Genomic DNA, 17,318 nt, shown 5'->3' with positions numbered 1-17,318 from the left:
GTCATAAGCAGGGATGAAATGCTCCGGGTTTGGACCGGATCGCCCGATCCGGTAGCGATGGCGGCGGGTGGTTCAGAAAACCGGTAGCAAAAATCCCCACGCCCCCCCACCATGCTCAGCTGAGTCGGACGATCATCAGAGGGTTTTTTTTTTTTTTACTTTTCAAAGCATTTTTTCTACAACCTCTTCTGATGAAAAAATGCTTTTAAAAGTTAAAAAAAAGCCTCTGATGATCGCGCGGCTCAGCTGGGATCATCAGAGGCTTTTCAAAGCATTTTTTTCTGCAACCTCTTGGCCGAAGAGGTGGTAAAAAAAATGCTTTGAAAAGTCTCTGACGATCCCAGCTGAGTTGCCTGATTGCCAGAGGCTTTTCAAAGCATTAGAAAAAATGCTTTGAAAAGTTTTAAAAAAAAAAAAGTTGGCCACGCCCATCCAGTCACATTATCCTCCCCATCCCACCAAGCCACGCCCATAGAACCGGTAGTAACAAATTTTACATTTCACCCCTGGCCATAAGTCACTTTTTTTCAGTGCTGTTGTAACTTTGAATGGTCCCTAGATGAATGGCTGTAAATCATGGACTATCTCTAATGGATTATATAACTTAGGGAGTTTTTTTTTTTAAAAAAATAACAAGGTCATTTGTATTATTCATCCTGATCAGGAATGACACTTAAAAGTTAGAAAGGAGATGGAAACTAGAGAGAGGGGGGATTAATGGAATACACATCTTTAATAATAAGAGGGGAAATCAGAATTTGAATGATGGTAGTATTAAGAATGTTTGAACAATATGGTGATTGGCATAAAAATAACATGCTGAAATAGTGAATAATTAAATAATGGAATATTGTAATTTAACATAATGCGTATTACTATTAGAACCATATAAGTCTGTTAAATGTAACAAATATGATTATTAATATTTTATTTGTAGTAAAAAGAACGACACTCAGAATATGGCGATTGGCATACAAATAACATATTGAAATATTGAAAAACTAAATAATGGAAGATCATAATTCAACAAAAATATGTGTACTATTACCAGAACTATATAAGTTTGTCAACTGTAGTAAATATGATGAATATTATTTTATTTATACTAAAATATAAGACACTCAGCTGCCACACTGTTCAGGCATTGATATGCTTGTAAGCTAAGCTGGCTGGAGAATTCTGGGAGTTGAAGTCCACAAGTCTTAAAGCTGCCAAGTTTGAGGACCCCTTATTTAGAGTGACACGTTGCATTTTTTATCCTGTCTTTTTGCTAAATGGCTTAAATGTGGGTCTCTTATTATTTTATCCCAACACAATAGTAATCCAATTAGACAGATTGCTCTGAAAGAGAGGGAGGGAATGGGTGGTTCCATACAGCTCATTGGTCTGGAACCCGCACTGCACATCGGACATTAATACAATTGGGAGAGTCCAGAGATATTTCACGAGAAGAGTCCTCTATTCCTCTACCTGCAATAAAATACCTTATGCCACCAGACTTGAACTTTTGGTCTTAGACAACTTAGAGCTACGCCGACTTCGGTCTGACCTAAGCGTAGTACATAAAATTATCTGCCGCAATGTCCTACCTGTCAATGACTTCTTCAGCTTCAACTACAACAATACACGAGCAAATAATAGATACAAACTCAAGATAAACCGCTCCAAACTCGATTGCAGAAAATACGACTTTAGCAACAGAGTGGTCAGTGCCTGGAATGCACTACCTGACTCTGTGGTTTCATCCCCAAACCCCCAAAACTTTAACCTTAGACTGTCTACTGTTGACCTCACCCCATTCCTAAGAGGTCTGTAAGGGGCGTGCATAAGCGCATCAACGTGCCTACCGTCCCTGTCCTACTGTCCCCATTTATTCGTATCAATTTCCTGTGTTCATATTCATGTTTATAATTATACCTGTTATCTTATATATGCTTGATAAATAAATAAATAAATAAGTAAGTAAGTAAGTAAGTAAGTAAGTAAGTAAGTAAGTAAGTAAGTCTTAAGTGAAATCTATGGACAACTGAGGACTCTAATTCATACTGATTTACAGGATACCTCCAGTGTATTGGTGATATAACACCAAATACACATGGGAAAGACGCCAGAAGATACTATTTTAAAACAATATTTATTATATTTTGTATATATTCATATTTATACTTCTTGTAATCCATAGGTGGACTCTCTTCCAGAACTGCTGTATATAAATATTAATAAATAAGCATTTAATTGTTCTAATAGGTTGTCTGCTGTTCCCCATCCTGCATCAGTTAAGGAGATAGGTTGCTGAATCAATTGAAAAAAAAGACCAGAGAAATCCTACTTAATTATGAAACTTTAGAACTAGCTTAGTTTTCTATTAACTGGCTAAAATTTAAATATCTGCTGAACTTAGGTACAAATAGTTTCAACATTTTATTTAATAATTTTAATAATTTCCTTTAATAATATCCACTATAGAAAATTGCATGTATTGCATGCATTGTTACTAAACTACAAGTAAATCTGATATAGCAGTCTGCAGAATCCTCTATTGTAAGGAAAAAGAGACAATGGTATTGAGAATGGCATTTTCATTCATTTTCATTCTCAACACCAGTTGGCAATACAGTTCCTCTAGACCAGGGTCGTCAAACTTGCGGCCTGTGGGCCGGATGCGTCACCCTGGCCATGGCCACGCCCAGTTTAGTGAAGGGAAAAAAAAACTCACGATATGTCACGTGACGAGGCCATGACAAAGTGAGTTTGACATCTCTACTCTAGACAACATTCAATCCATGATATCATTGGGTAGACATTATTGATGGCATTAATTTAAAGCCTCGTGATGAGGGCCACACCCTGATAAGGATAGCTGATTTGTAGCATTTGGGGAAAAGATCTTACCCTGACAGAACTTCTCATTGGTCCTTGCTCACTGTTGTAAGCCTCCACCTCAAGAACATGCGATGAATTTTGCTCTCTATCCAGGGGTCGTGTACCCCGCATGACCAGCCCATTGCTGGGATTGATCCTGAAATTGTTGAAATTGTTTCCTGTTGATAAGAAAGAAAAACTACCAAATAACGCATATCAGGGTGACATCACGGTGGAAAATTTACTACTCCATCCAGTTCAACCTCAAGACATGTAAGAGATAGAGACAGTAGAGAAATGTTTCCCCTATTTGCTCATTTTAAGGTTGGATGGACTTCCAGAATTCCTCAAAAAGCAATGCCCCGCCTTTTTTTTCTAAAGCGCCCACATCTTAAAATGGGTAAGGCGAAGAAATACTGAGAGAGAGAGAGAGAGAGAGAGAGAGAGAGAGAGAGAGAGAGAGCAGGCAGGCAGACAGACAGAGGCTTTTGTATCAATTCATTAGATAAAGGATGACTTACTATTTTGCTCCATTTTAGGTGGAAGATCAAATAATTCAGTACAAATAACAAGGAGGTACAAAAAAAAAAAACAGGTGAGGGAGGGAGGGAGGGAGGAGGGAGATATCTTATAATATCACATAATGTCTTTGATAGGGCAAATAGAAGTTGCACAAGGACAACACCTCTACGCCGTACATTAAAGTACGTTAAAGCTTCCTTTTCCATGATCCTGGAAAAAAGGTGTTTCTGCTTTAAAGAGCTGCTACAACATCATTTTCCTCTCCTCCAATTTGTACTTTAATTAATTGCACAGAGATTTTGAGTTCGCAAGACGTCTACGACACTTTCCCCAATTTTTCCTGCTTATTGCAACGCTTTGCTTATTAATGATTTACAGTAGCTGAATGCACTTGGAAAGGATCATGATCATGATATTATGCTAAGAGAAATAGATATAACAATAGCAGGTTTTTTTTTTTTGCAACGCACATAATCCCTGAGCTACGTTCACAATTGGGACCAGTATCTCAGTTGTTGAGCAAAGTGGTCATTAAGTGAGACATCATGTGATTGCTTTGACTGTTCCTTCCTTCAGTGCCATTGAAATTTAAAACAGTTACTGAACAAAGGGTTATAATTTGCAGAGTACTCATATATCTCTATCTTAAAGATTATAAAACACGGACTGTCAGGTTTTAAAAAGGGAAGTTTATTGCAATTTTATTACACAGTAAGTTAGATATATTGGAAGTGGAATCCACTCAGATTATTTATCTCAATCATTTAAGTCTGGATGGAAATAGTAGAGCTGTACGAAGAAGGAAACTGGAGTTAGGTTGCATAGGAGTCAGTATGGTTTCAAAGGATATATATTCAAAGCCCTTACAAAATATAGATATCCAAAATATCTATTTACCTCTGACAATTCTGTACCACACGCGGCCATTCACACCTTCATCTGCATCTGTGGCTTTCACCTGTTAGAAACAAACAAGAAAGAAACAATAATGGAACTGTTTTCATGTTGAATCAAATGCCAGCTACTTCAATGTTTATTTATTTATAATGCTAGTATCCTCTCCTTGTCAAAGTAGCCCCAGGGCAGCTTACATTTGATAAAACATAAACTTGTTTTAAGAGTTAATTAAAACTGTAAAGACAAGGGAAAAAAAAATCAAAAGGTGAGTTCCACATATGACCGTTAGGAAAATGGCAAATATTATCAGTCACAGGAAAAAAATATTTTATTATTCCGCATTCTGTAAAATAAGAATGGAAAGAAGTGGAAAGAGGTATAGAAGAATCAATCCCAAAATGGAAAATATTATTCTTTAGGGCATTATTAAATATGAATACATTAGGTCTGGAGCAGACACTTGCTATGTTTATGTTTAGCAGGCATAAATTACATTTCTTATTTATTTATTTTATTTTATTAATATCCTGCCTTTATTATTTTGATAAATAACTCAAGGTGATGAACATACTGAATACTCTTTCCTCTTCTGATTTTCTCACAGCAACAAACCTGTGAAGTGAGTTGGGCTAAGAGGAAGTGATTGGTTCTAAGTCATCCAGTCGGCTTTTGTGACTAATGTGGAACTAGAACTCACAATCTCCTGGTTTCTAGGTCAGCACTTTAACCACTAGACCAGAGGTCTCCAATCTTGGCAACTTTAAGCCTGGCGGACTTCAACTTCCAGAATTCCCCAGCCAGCTGTGATTAATTACATGTTATCACGTCATTTTTGGCTCCTAGCAACCACATCGATTGGCCATGGTGAACCTATGACATACCAGCCACAGGGGACATGCCATGTTATTTTCAATGACATACGAGTATGCCCCATACTTGCTTGATTTGCTCAGGCTGAACGTGGTGCCCTTTCATATGGGCCCTGGACTGTCTGGAAGTCACACAAGAGAGTGGTGTGCTCTGGAGCTTCCAAAAATTGAGAACAGGACTTTTCCATGCTTTTTGGAGGCTGCAAAACTATTATTTTCCAAAGTTACTTCCAGAGTGAAGGCCTCATGCAACCCAGAGCCGTCCTGCAGAGGCATTTTTTCTTCTTCTGGGAGTTATATGGAATTTTTATTTCACCAGTATTGGAGCAAATGATCATTTCAAACAATAATACCAGAAACTTTCAGCACCCTTAAGAATCTAGCAGTGGCTTTATGTGTATTTTTCCCTCCTATATATAAATTTTGGGAGATATTGTTCTTGACATAAGACCAGTGGTGAAATCCAATTTTTTTTACTACTGGTTTTGTGGGTGTGGCTTGGTGGGTGCGGCAGGGGAAGGATATGCAAAATCTCCATTCCCACCTGACTCCAGGGGAAGGATACTGAAAAATCCCCATTCCCTCCCCACTCTGGGACCAGCCAGAGGTGGTGTTTGCCAGTTCTCCGAACTACTCAAAATTTCTGCTACCGGTTCTCCAGAACCTGTCAGAACCTGCTGGATTTCACCCCTGCATTAGACAATATTAAAAACAGACAAAAGGAACTGATTGATAGATGAAGTTAGTACTAATTCTTGGGTTTGAAGTGGACAAAATACTTACCTTTATTTTCAGTCTTAAAATTCATGGATGTTAATCTAATAAAATGCAATGTTCCACATTTCTCCCCCAGCTCTATTCAAAACTACTATTAAAAGCAGAATAATGTTTTAGCACACTATTTTAAGCCCAACTATCAGTGTGCATATTGTTTTCTCTATTGTTAAGTCACTGCTTTTTCTTTCACTTGTTCTTATGTTATACTAATGCATAATTGCAGTTTTCATTCTGTACGATTAATATGCTGTATGATGTTCTTTTTAATAATGAAACTGGTTTAATAACTGCTTTTTTTTTGTTATTTTATGTTTGTCTGAGTTTGTTTTACTCTTATTTCATTTCTGTAATTATTTAATGTTTCTTTTTGAAATACTCAAGACCACACATAGCACGACTATATTTTTTAAAAAATAAATTATGTAAAGAATTGATTTTCTTTTCCCAGGAGGATGGGGGTGGGTGCACACGGCAGAGTTGGTAGGCATTTTCTGAATTTTGGGCATGCCAAGTCCAAAAGTTTTACATCACTGACACAGATTTTCTCCAGAATAATCTGTCTGTAGCCTAGTCTTCCAGCTGCCCATTGCACCAGCCAAAGTAATTCTGGGCCGCAGTATTCTCAGGAGTCTTCTCCAATACCAAAATATGAGTATGTTTATCTTACCTCTTCAAAGTCCAACTTTGGCTTCCATAGAGTATCACAGAGAACAAAATAGATTGCATGATTTTGTTCACTTCTGCTCTACCTGGGGGCAGTCTGTGATTTCTTGACAGACATGATTTTTTTAAAAAAAACCATTGATAGGTGATCATAAGAGGCAGAAGCTATTAATCACTTTGATGTCTTCATTGTCAATACTAATGTTGGTTGTTCTACCTGTTGCCATTAGTTTGGTCCTCTTTATATTTAATTTTAGCTCCAATTTTTCCCCCCACCATGACATTTATTACTAGAGTGTGCAGATCTGTTGCATTTTCAGCCATTAGAATAGTGTCATCAGCATGATGCAGGTTATTGGTGTTTCTTCCTCCAATTTCACAACCCAGCTCATCTTCTCCCAATCCAGCTCTCCTTAATTCAGCATACACAAATGAACAAATAAAAGGAGAATACACACCCCTTGTCATACTCCTTTGCCAATCTGGTGCCACTCTGTTTCACCATGTTCTGTCCATACCGTGGCTTTCTGGCCTGAATATAAGTTTCTTATGAGGACAGTCATAAGAAACTCATAAGAAATATAAGTTTCTTATGAGGACAGTAAGATGTTCTGGGATTTCCATTTTTCTGAGCACCTTCCACAGCTTAACATGATTGAGACAAAGGCTTTTCTACAATCAATGGAGACCATATGGATAGGAAAAAATATGTACATATTAATCACACATAAACAAATGGTGTGTGTGTGTCTGTTTGTAGTGTAAGAAAAACTGTGTATTCCTTGGCAAATTCTTTTGGAGGGCTGTGGGAGTGCACCCATTGCTAGCATACAACTCGAAGAAGCTGGATAGCTATTCTTGAGATGAAAAAAAAATCTATGCTTCTTTTTGCTATGTCTAGATATTATACTGCTGCAGAGAGGACAACCATTTTAAATGAGAGACATATAATTTAAATCTAATATGCAAATAACAGTGTATCACATTTCTGTTCTCCCCATCATGTATATGCATATGTATGTGTGTACATGTACACACACACATGCATACACACACATTTTTAATAATCTATAATCCCTTGGATCGGGACGACTGAATGGAGCTGAGCGTTTACTGGCCGGATGCCCTTCCTGATGTCTATGTGGAGTTCGCAGCAGATATTTTCTCTTGATTGTGCCTCTTGATTGTGAGGCAAGAGCTCCATCTCTAGGCCACCACACTGCTCATAGAAGTAGACCAGGGTTGTCAAACTGGCGGCCCATGGGCCAGATGCGTCACACATAGGCCACAGCCACCCCATCTCCGCGAAGGGGGAAAACGTCACGATACGTCATGTGACAGCAACGTGACGCTGCAAGTTTGACACCTGTGAGGTAGAGATAGATATATATTTCTGTGCTCCCCCCCTCCATTTCAGATAGGTAGTATAATCTAGTTTACATATTAACACAATATCTATTATATATGTCTGGCTACTAAACATGAAGAATGAAAAACACACAATGTGACTATATTTAAGAGTTAGGAAAATTGCATTAGAGAAGATGGTGGGAAAAGTAGAATTCCACCACTTTTACAGGTGCTCCTCACGAAATGCTTCAGCGCAGTATTTCCCAAGTAGGATTTGCAAAAGTCATTGAATTCAACTAGAGCACAGATAAAGGGACGCACATCTCCAACAACAAATCTATCACTGAAGCTTCTTGGAGGTTACAGAGGAAGCACGAGATGAATACACAATCACTTCTGTATTTAGCTGCCAAGTTTCATGTAATATTCAAAGGGGAACTTATCCAGGATCTGAATCTCCTCTGTGTAGGAGAATCTCCTCTGTCAAAACTTCACACCAGACATTATATAGTGCACTTCGCTGAACAGAAAAATAACTGTGCTTCTGGCTGGTGGAGATTTCATCACAGCATTTGAATTACTGTAGGCCAGTAGCAGAAATCTAGCTGCTTCTCCTTTTACACCACACCCAGCATTTGGTTCACTGAGCACAGGAACCAATAAACAGTTGAATTTCAGTTCAAAAATATCTTTGAGGAGGCTGTAAAAGTAGTGATTAAGGATAACACAAAGAATAAACAAACCAGAATTACAGACTTCAAGAATCCAAGTTCAGGAATTACTGGGTTTAAGTAAATTAAGTGAGTTAAATTGCTATTAACACTCAGGTGTCACCCACAGCAGTGGTTGTTTCAGAAGTTGAGGTAGGACAATGCATTGTTTCCTCAGTTCAGCGACAGTGTGCATAATAGGATATTTTCAGGTCTTTGTGGAAATACAACCCAATTCCGCCACCTGGTGTTCCTATGGCTTATTGCAACCATCTTCCTTAAATTCCCTTGGTGAGAACAGAAACGTGCACATTATGGGAGACTTCGTTACAAGCATTTTGCAAATGTTATTCAAAATTAGAGGAAATATAAATAAAACATATGAACAGGCAGTGCCCTTTGGAAAAAAACAAAATAATGACCAAACATTCTTCCCAAAAGGTGGAATAACAGAATATTCTGTTATTCTGCTTGAGAAAGTCTTGAAAAGGGTAAGTTAATATGTGTGTGCCAACTGAAATAATGTGTGATAACTGGTGGAGAGTAAAACATTGGCAAAGATCACATTGTGAAAATTGAAATTACATCTCCTAAGGAATATTTATTCTGCAATAATATTCTTCTTCATTTTTTCATATAAGCTAGGGTAGACAGCTTACATTAAAAAATGATGATGATGATGATGATGATGATGATTCATGTAAGCTAGTGTGGACAGGGCCACAGTGGCTCAGTGGCTAAGACGCTGAGCTTGTTGATCGAAAGGTCGGCAGTTCAGCGATTTAAATCCCTAGTGTTGTTGTAGGAAGTTAGCACCCATCCCTCTCCTGGAAGAGTGAAATATTTTAGGAAATATGAAAAAGGCAGAATATTATATTTCCCTGGGATAAGCATGTTTTGAAGCAGCTCCCATCTTCCTGCCCCCACCCTTTGTCAATGGGCCATTAAGGCCTGGGCCAGTCTATTCTACATAACAAAGATCTGCCTCCTTCAGGCAGAGCCATAGTAGGAATTGCCAAAGTTCCAACAAAGATAAGATTAGCCATCTGCACAATAGCAGCAGAAACTCACCACATGTGACCTGGGAAGCACATGTGACCATCAGCCAGCAAGGCCCCCACCCCCTGGGAGTCTGACAACCAATCAGGATACTCTTTTGGGGCCCCAGGAAATGCAGAGCCAGAGAGAGCATAAAAACCCAAGGATTTACTGTATCTGCCCCTTTTCTGTTCAGGAACTCAAGCCATGTGATCCTGTCCACCATTAAACCATCTTTCCAAGCAGTCTCCATGTTTCCAGTGAATTTTTCCCCACTTGGAGCAGAACCTAGAAGGATGTTTCTTCCAACAGTTGTACAACGGGGTGAGCTCCTGTTACTTGTCCCAGTTTCTGCCAACCTAGCAGTTCGAAAGCATGTAAAAAATGCAAGTAGAAAAATAGGGACCACCTTTGGTGGGAAGGTAACAGCATTCCGTGCGCCTTTGGTGTTTAGTCATGCCCTCAATCATTCCCAGCATTAGGCTCTTCTCCAGTGAGTCCTTCCTTCTCATTAGGTGGCCAAAGTATTTGAGTTTCATCTTCAGGATCTGGTCTTCTAAAGAGCCGTCAGGGTTACTTGCAGGAGTTTTCTCCAGCACCAAAGTTCAAAGGCCTATGGTCCAACTTTCACAGCCAGACATTGCAACTGGGAAAACCATAGAAGGAGGTAGATCTTTGTTATGTAGAATAGACTGGCTCAGGACTTAATGGCCCATTAACAAAGGTGGGTGGGGCCCTGAGTTTCTGCCTCCCTTTTAGGGGAAATATTCTGCCCCTATAATATCTCCTAAAATCTCTCATTTTCCTAGGAAGGCGGGGGGGGGGGGGTGCTAACTTCCTACAAGAGCAAAAGCAAAGCAAGATCTATAGGGAACCTAGATGGAAGACGGCAGCCTTGAGGAGAGGAATATTCAGTGTGGACCCAAGGAAATTTCTCTCCTGTCCCAGGAGGAAATTAATCTTCCCTTCCTTTTCCCTCTTCTCTCAACTGCTGGTCCAAAGTGAACTGTTAACTCGGGCGAACAGACTCCAGACCGTACCATTTAAAGTTTTCACAGGGGATTGGATACACTGGAGGAAAAGAATAGTAATCCACTTATAAACTCATATCTGAAAAGCATTTTGGTCCATGACATGATCTTCCAGATCGAATACAATGATAAGCGCCTCCGATTTTGTACCGCTGGGAATCTGCGGTAGCTCTTCATTATTTACAAGCAGACTTTTTTTCTCTTTCTTTTCTCTCCCCCCACCCCTCCACTTCTCTGGGTACACCCCTCCCCCAAATTGCCAGGGGGCTGGAAAACAACAGAGGCCAAAAGAAGGGGAATGGTGAGCAAGGAGAACTAATCAACAAACCAACTTTAAAAGCTGAAGGGACCCGGCAAGAAAAACAATGCAGTGAAATAAAGGGGTTTGAGAGATAAAAACAGGGAATCTAAGAAGTTTGCTGCTGCTAAGGTGGTGCAGTTTCTCCTAGGAGCGTTTCCAATTAAAAAGGTCAGTGCATCCATAGGCTCTTTATTTGCTCTGGTTTTGTTGCTTTTCATTTCAGAAAAAGGACATAGCAGCTAATGTTTAAGTAGGCTTAATCATCAACAGCTTAAATGCATCTGGAAGGAACTAATAAACCAAGGCCTCTTTTACAAGGCAGAGATACACATCTGTGTCTTAAAATGTATTATATATATATATGTTTTTCTTCTAGCCAGGTTATATATATATATAGTGGGTTGCATAACAGGGTTACCACCACATACAACTACGATTGGGGAACAATGGATAACATTCAAGAAGCTTACTCAATTAATGTGTCTCCGCTTATTTTCACGTGACTCTGTTTAGTTTCAACTTGTGTACTTCATCAGAAAAGTGCAGGCATAAAATTTTTTTAGATAATTCTGTAGGTACATAAATATCTAAAATTAATCACTGAGCAGGGTTGGTTCTCTCTTTGGCTTGCAGAAAAGGGAAATCCTCGTCTAAATGTTGTTCAGTAGAAAAAGTACTGGGAAAAGTTGACTAAAATATTTGCATTCATCCCATTGGGGACTTTGCAGTATCTGTAAGGCTTTTTTTTTTGGTCTACATTATTTGCCAATATCCTGATTTTTGGGGAGTCCATAATTTATGCCAGACCTCCGGACTTTTCGTCGGGCCCTGAAAACTCATTTATTTCACCTAGCTGGGCTGGCTTGATCCCATCCGTTTCGGTTTTAATTTGAAATTGGTTTTAATTGGGTTGTTTTAAATTCTGGGCCGAAATTATTTAATTACCTTTCAAACTGTTTTTTAAATTTTGTATGCTCTGTTTTATCTCGGCTGTTCACCGCCCTGAGTCCTGCTGGAGAAGGACGGTATACAAATCAAATAAAAAAAATAAAATAAAAAAAAAATAAATATGCAGGAATTGTATTCCCTGTATGTTATTATCTGATGAGTCTCTAGAGTGTAATACAGATGATTGGTTTAACATCATTGTTATCAGATTACTTGTTCAATATATGCACATAAATTGCTCTTTTCAGTATTTTGATACACCTGATCGACACTTTTGCAGAGAAATACAGTTATGTATGTATGTATGTATATGTGTGTGTGTGTGTGTGTTTACTAGATAGAGACTTGAAATACCTTGCAAGAATCACTGCAAACCTCAAAATGCATTATGTAATAGTTTTGTCTCGAAGGACAGTTTAGCTATATTGCTTACAAACATTTCAACTCAGTGACATGAAACTTTATCCAGAAAAAAAATCAAACATATACCATAGATTTTACAGTATGGTTTTTTAAGAAGACGAACAGTTTTGCTCTTTAGCAAGAACTGCACTCGATATTGGGGATCTGTAGAAAATTATTATTTTTTACATTTTATGGTAACTAGCTGAAACTTGACAAATGAAAGGGATTAGTCTGAGTTCAGGCGAATGAGCCATATGCAAAGCATCCTGTTTCTTTTAATTTGCAAAAGGATTTAAAGAACGCGAAGAGACACTGGATTTTTTGTTCTACTTATATCCACGGATGTATTGAAAGAACATTTTCAGTCTACATTTGAAACTATATTTGTTTACTTAAGCATTTTTCACATTTCTGAACCACTCATCTCCCTCAAAGATTTTAACCTTGAAAACCACCACTTTGACTGCATTGAGTGATTACCACAAACCCAGATATATATGAAAATTGTTGCTATGTTAGAAGGAATCAGAGTCACTGTTAAATGAAACAAAGGTGTTCCCATTGAGATATACTAAGATAATGGCTATTTACAATTGATAACTAAGTAAAAGGAGAAAAAATGGAGGGGGGAAATGGGGAGAGGATTGAAATACTTAGAATAATCTCGTGGAATCTTACAGATTTACAGAACAGTGTTGGAAGGGATCTTAGAGGTCTTCTAGTCCAACCCCTGCTGAAATGGGAGAAACTATACTTGTTCATACTTGTTGGCTATCTAAATTTTAGGGCATTCTGGAAAGTAGGGTCAAAGATATATTTTTTAAAATGTCTTTCAATGTTAAATGTTTGGTAAAAGTAAAAAGAGGGACGTGATGGCTCAGTGGCTAAGATGCTGAGCTTGTCGATTGAAAGGTCAGCAGTTCAGCAGTTTGAATCCCTAGTGCCGCATAACGGGGTGAGCTCCTGTTACTTGTCCCAGCTTCTGCAAACCTAGCAATTCGAAAGCACGTAAAAAATGCAAGTAGAAAAATAGGGACCACCTTTGGTGGGAAGGTAACAGTGTTCCGTGCGCCTTTGGCATTTAGTCATGCCGGCCACATGACCTCAGAGACGTCTTTGGACAACAGAAGAAAAGTAAAAATTACAATATTTATGTAATAAAAAACAACTGCAAAAAAAAAAACCTAATTAAGTTTCCAAAACAACAACAACAACAATTAAGATTGATTCAGCTGGAGATATAAGATGGGCTCACATAATCAGGTACTTCTATTTGGGAAATAATGAAGTATCTATTGCGCTGAAGTTTGGTTTGTTTTGATTTGCATAGTTATTCCACTTTAATTCTGGTTTGTTCTGGTGCATTGCTCTTTTGCTTGTTAAATCTGTTTTCTTCTGACCTTTCCATATATACCGTACGTTGCTCGATTCAGTTGCTATTTTTGTCATAATATCTTTCTGTTTTATTTAGAATTGCTCTGGAACTGATTATTTAGTTCGTGTTAATTATTCTAGTCTTTTAAAGGTTCAATTTAGAACCTGGGTGAACTATAAATGACATTTATATTTCACTCTTATAACAGCATTTTATTTTTTTATTTGTAAAATATTTAAATCCTGTAAACTTGCTAAAGAAAAAATATTGCTGTGAAAGTAGGTGAATGAAAAAAACCCTAACATGACTGTGGGAATTTAGCATTTATATTAGAGAGTGGGGGGGGAACCCAGAACAGTTCATGAAAGCACACTTAACACTGAAGTTGGAACTAAACAGTGCAAATTGCATTCAGTTTTGGTCGCCACGATGTAAAAAAGATGTGGAGACTCTAGAAAGAGTGCAGAGAAGAGCAACAAAGATGATTAGGGGACTGGAGGCTAAAACATATGAAGAACAGTTGCAGGAACTGGGCATGTCTAGTTTAAAGAAAAGAAGGACTAGGGGAGACATGATAACAGTGTTCCAATATCTCAGGGGCTGCCTCAAAGAAAAGGGAGTCAAACTATTCTCCAAAGCAGAGGTCCTCAACCTTTCGGACCTCAGGGACCACTAAATTCATAATTTTAAATCTTGTGGACCACTAATATGATCTGCCTAATGACCGGCTGGGTGGGCGTGGCTAAGTGGTCATGTGACTGGGTGGGTGTGGCCAACTCAATGTCACTCACATTGAGGGGCGCTGCGCCGGCCTCTACTTGCCCCTCCCCTCCCAGCCACTCCTTGCCTCCTTGCCTGGGCTCCTTAGGCCCCCTACAGGAAGCAGTTGTTGGAGCTAAGCAGCCACCATGAGAAAGAGTTGGCAAAACAGTTGGCTTAGTTCAAATTGGATCTGGCCAAGAAGAAGGCTCAGCAGAAGCACCTCACTGAGGACTACAAGCATAGGCTTTCCAAGCAGAGAGAAGACCTGGGGGAGTTCAAGGCCAGGTGCCAGCGCCTGGAGGCTGAGCGGGCTGAGATAGTCAGCCAGTTCCAGGCCATGATGCAGTCCCACTGGAACAAGGCCCTCTGGTTCTTTGCCACCAGCGGTGCTTCCCTCCAGCCTTCGCCCGAAGCCCCGCAACAGGAGGCCGAAGCAGACCCCAAGTCAGAATTTCTGCCCCCCTCCGACCTACACAAAAAGACCCCGAAGGGGGAGACTCTCTGCAGCAACACAAGCATTCATTGCGCGTATCTGTCCCAGGGACTGTAATTTGAGGACCTCTGATTTAGTGCAATATAAAAAATGCAAATAATTTTTCTGTGGACCACCAAAATTTTCTCGCAGACCACCAGTGGTTCACAGACCACCAGTTGGTGACCCCTGTTCCAAAGCACCTGAGGGTAGAACAAGAAGCAATGGGCGGAAACTAATCAAGCAGAGAAGCAACTTAGAACTAAGGAGAAATTTCCTGACAGTTAAAACAATTAATCAGTGGAACAACTTGCCTCCAGAACCTGTAAATGCTCCAACACTGGAAATTTTTAAGAAGATGTTGGATAACCATTTGTCTGAAGTGGTGTAGGGTTTCCTGCCTGGGCAGGGGGTTCGACTAAAAGACCTCCAGAGTCCCTTTCAACTCTGTTATTCTAAATGGTCAATGTCATGTTGTGGAGAGTTGTGTATCTGATGACAAGCATTGGGATTAAATTCATGTAGAAAAAAAAATAGCTGCCAAACAAGCAACCAATTTATCTACCATCCAATCTCTGCTTTTTACAATTTTTAATACACCACTGTGGTACTATATCTGAAAGCCCATCTACCTTCCACCTAGGGTTGTTTTCATATAAACCCATCACATCATGTTTTTCTTCCATTTTTGTTCATGAACTATGGATTACTACAGGTTTGATTGACAACCAACGTTGACGCCAAGGATATAGAGTCATATAAGCAAATAAAGTGCTAGAATGCCAAAAGTAGTCAACTATGCAGAGTATCTCTAAGCCAAGCAATCACAGTATTTGGGTTGTGGTGAATAGAGATTTTTCCACAATATAGAGGCAATCCAGATGGTGATTAGGTCTTGTTAGCTTCAGATGTTTGTGGAGTGTGATCTCTTTCCTAGCAGGCAGTATATGGTGTCATGTGGCATAAAGTAATAGCATTTAATCTATCAAAACCATGCTAAGGCTGGAATTGAATGATCATTCTTCCTATTTTTTTTTTATTTGGATGTAACTGCTGAAGAACTTTGGACAGCTCTGCCAGAGAGTCTGGCCATCAAAAGTACAGGATCATTAAAAAAATGTGCAATATTGTGACTTTAAAAAACAAAAAAAACATCCAGCTTCTCTAATCACTAATTTGCATGCCCTCTGTGTTTCAACATTTTGTCGTTACGGGGAAAGAATCTGGCTAAGGCAGCTGGCACTGTTTTTTTGTATCTGGGTACACAAAACAAGCTAATCTGTGAACGTAGAGGGAAGAATGAATATTAATGTCGGCATAAGAAAAAACTAAATCAAGCCTGTAAGCATATATGATTTCATCATATGCCTTCACTACATAACGCTCAAAACCTAACCATAGAAGTTTTGTGAGGTTTCAGTAAGGTTTTATTAGCAGAGTATCAAAACACCCATTTTCTCCCACTATTTCCCCAGGCTGGCTTGTACATTCCCTTATCTCAAGAAACCAAATCTTAGTCAAATTAGATCTTCTATAATCTGAATCCATAACGTCACAGCATGTATAGTTCTCTCCTCCCCAACAATTAAAAATCTGCTCTATTTCTGAAATTAACTAAATAATATAATAATAAGATCTGGCTACAAAGTCCACCGTTCTTGAAGATGGAATGCAGTGAGCCAAGCCAACTATTCTTTATTGTTTTTCCCCTTTTATAACCCCATTGTGCAAATTTACGAGTAATTATATCATAATTACAATTGGCTTGACAGAATATGTAAATGGACAGACAAATAGATATACCAGTGGTTCTCCAAGGATGACATTGGATTGTCCTTGCCATGAGTATATGCTGTATCAAGTGTCCGATAGAAGTGTCCGATACAGAAGTTGTTATATACAGTAGTAATAAAGGTGTAGCTTGCAGACTTTAAATGGCTGGTCTCTAATTCTGTAGCCCTACGGTGGTGATGTTTTGCATCATATAACCTATGAGGTCTGTAGATGCTCTGATGCGATTCTGTGGCTTGAGAAGTGGTTTATTATTTATTTAGCATAGGGCACATCATATATGGACTAGCAATTATATTAACATTTCATCTAGATTATTAGAACCCAATAAAATATAAACATTAAAAAGTGCTATGGATAAACACCAATGTCTAGGCCATCTAAACACTGAAGCAGAGCATTGTTATACACACACACAAACACACACATACATATACATACATACATACATAATCTATGAATATATATATTCATCCCAGAATACCAGCACCAGATTTGAAATTCCAACGTCAGTTAGTGCAAAATGACTGCTAACATAAGCCTGA

At 38.8% G+C, this 17,318-nt stretch overlaps 1 protein-coding gene across 1 annotated transcript in view; it reads right to left on the bottom strand.

The window, feature by feature from the left end:
• Window positions 1-17,318, bottom strand: part of CDH23 (cadherin related 23) — a 639,510-nt gene that overhangs the window by 147,278 nt on the left and 474,914 nt on the right. The window contains exons 28-29 of the mRNA XM_070946306.1: window positions 4,282-4,342; window positions 2,893-3,041 (exon numbers count right to left, since the gene is read on the bottom strand). Of these exons, the coding sequence (XP_070802407.1) occupies window positions 2,893-3,041; window positions 4,282-4,342 (210 nt within the window). The remainder of the gene's footprint in view (window positions 1-2,892; window positions 3,042-4,281; window positions 4,343-17,318) is intronic.

The sequence above is a fragment of the Pituophis catenifer genome, unplaced genomic scaffold (assembly GCF_029215685.1).
Source record: "Pituophis catenifer annectens isolate HBS135680 unplaced genomic scaffold, rPitCat1.0.hap2 SCAF_6, whole genome shotgun sequence".
In the NCBI taxonomy this organism is placed as follows: Eukaryota; Metazoa; Chordata; class Lepidosauria; order Squamata; family Colubridae; genus Pituophis; species Pituophis catenifer.
The sequence above is the reverse complement of the archived record's forward strand: the minus strand, read 5'-3'. Positions and strand labels throughout refer to the sequence as shown.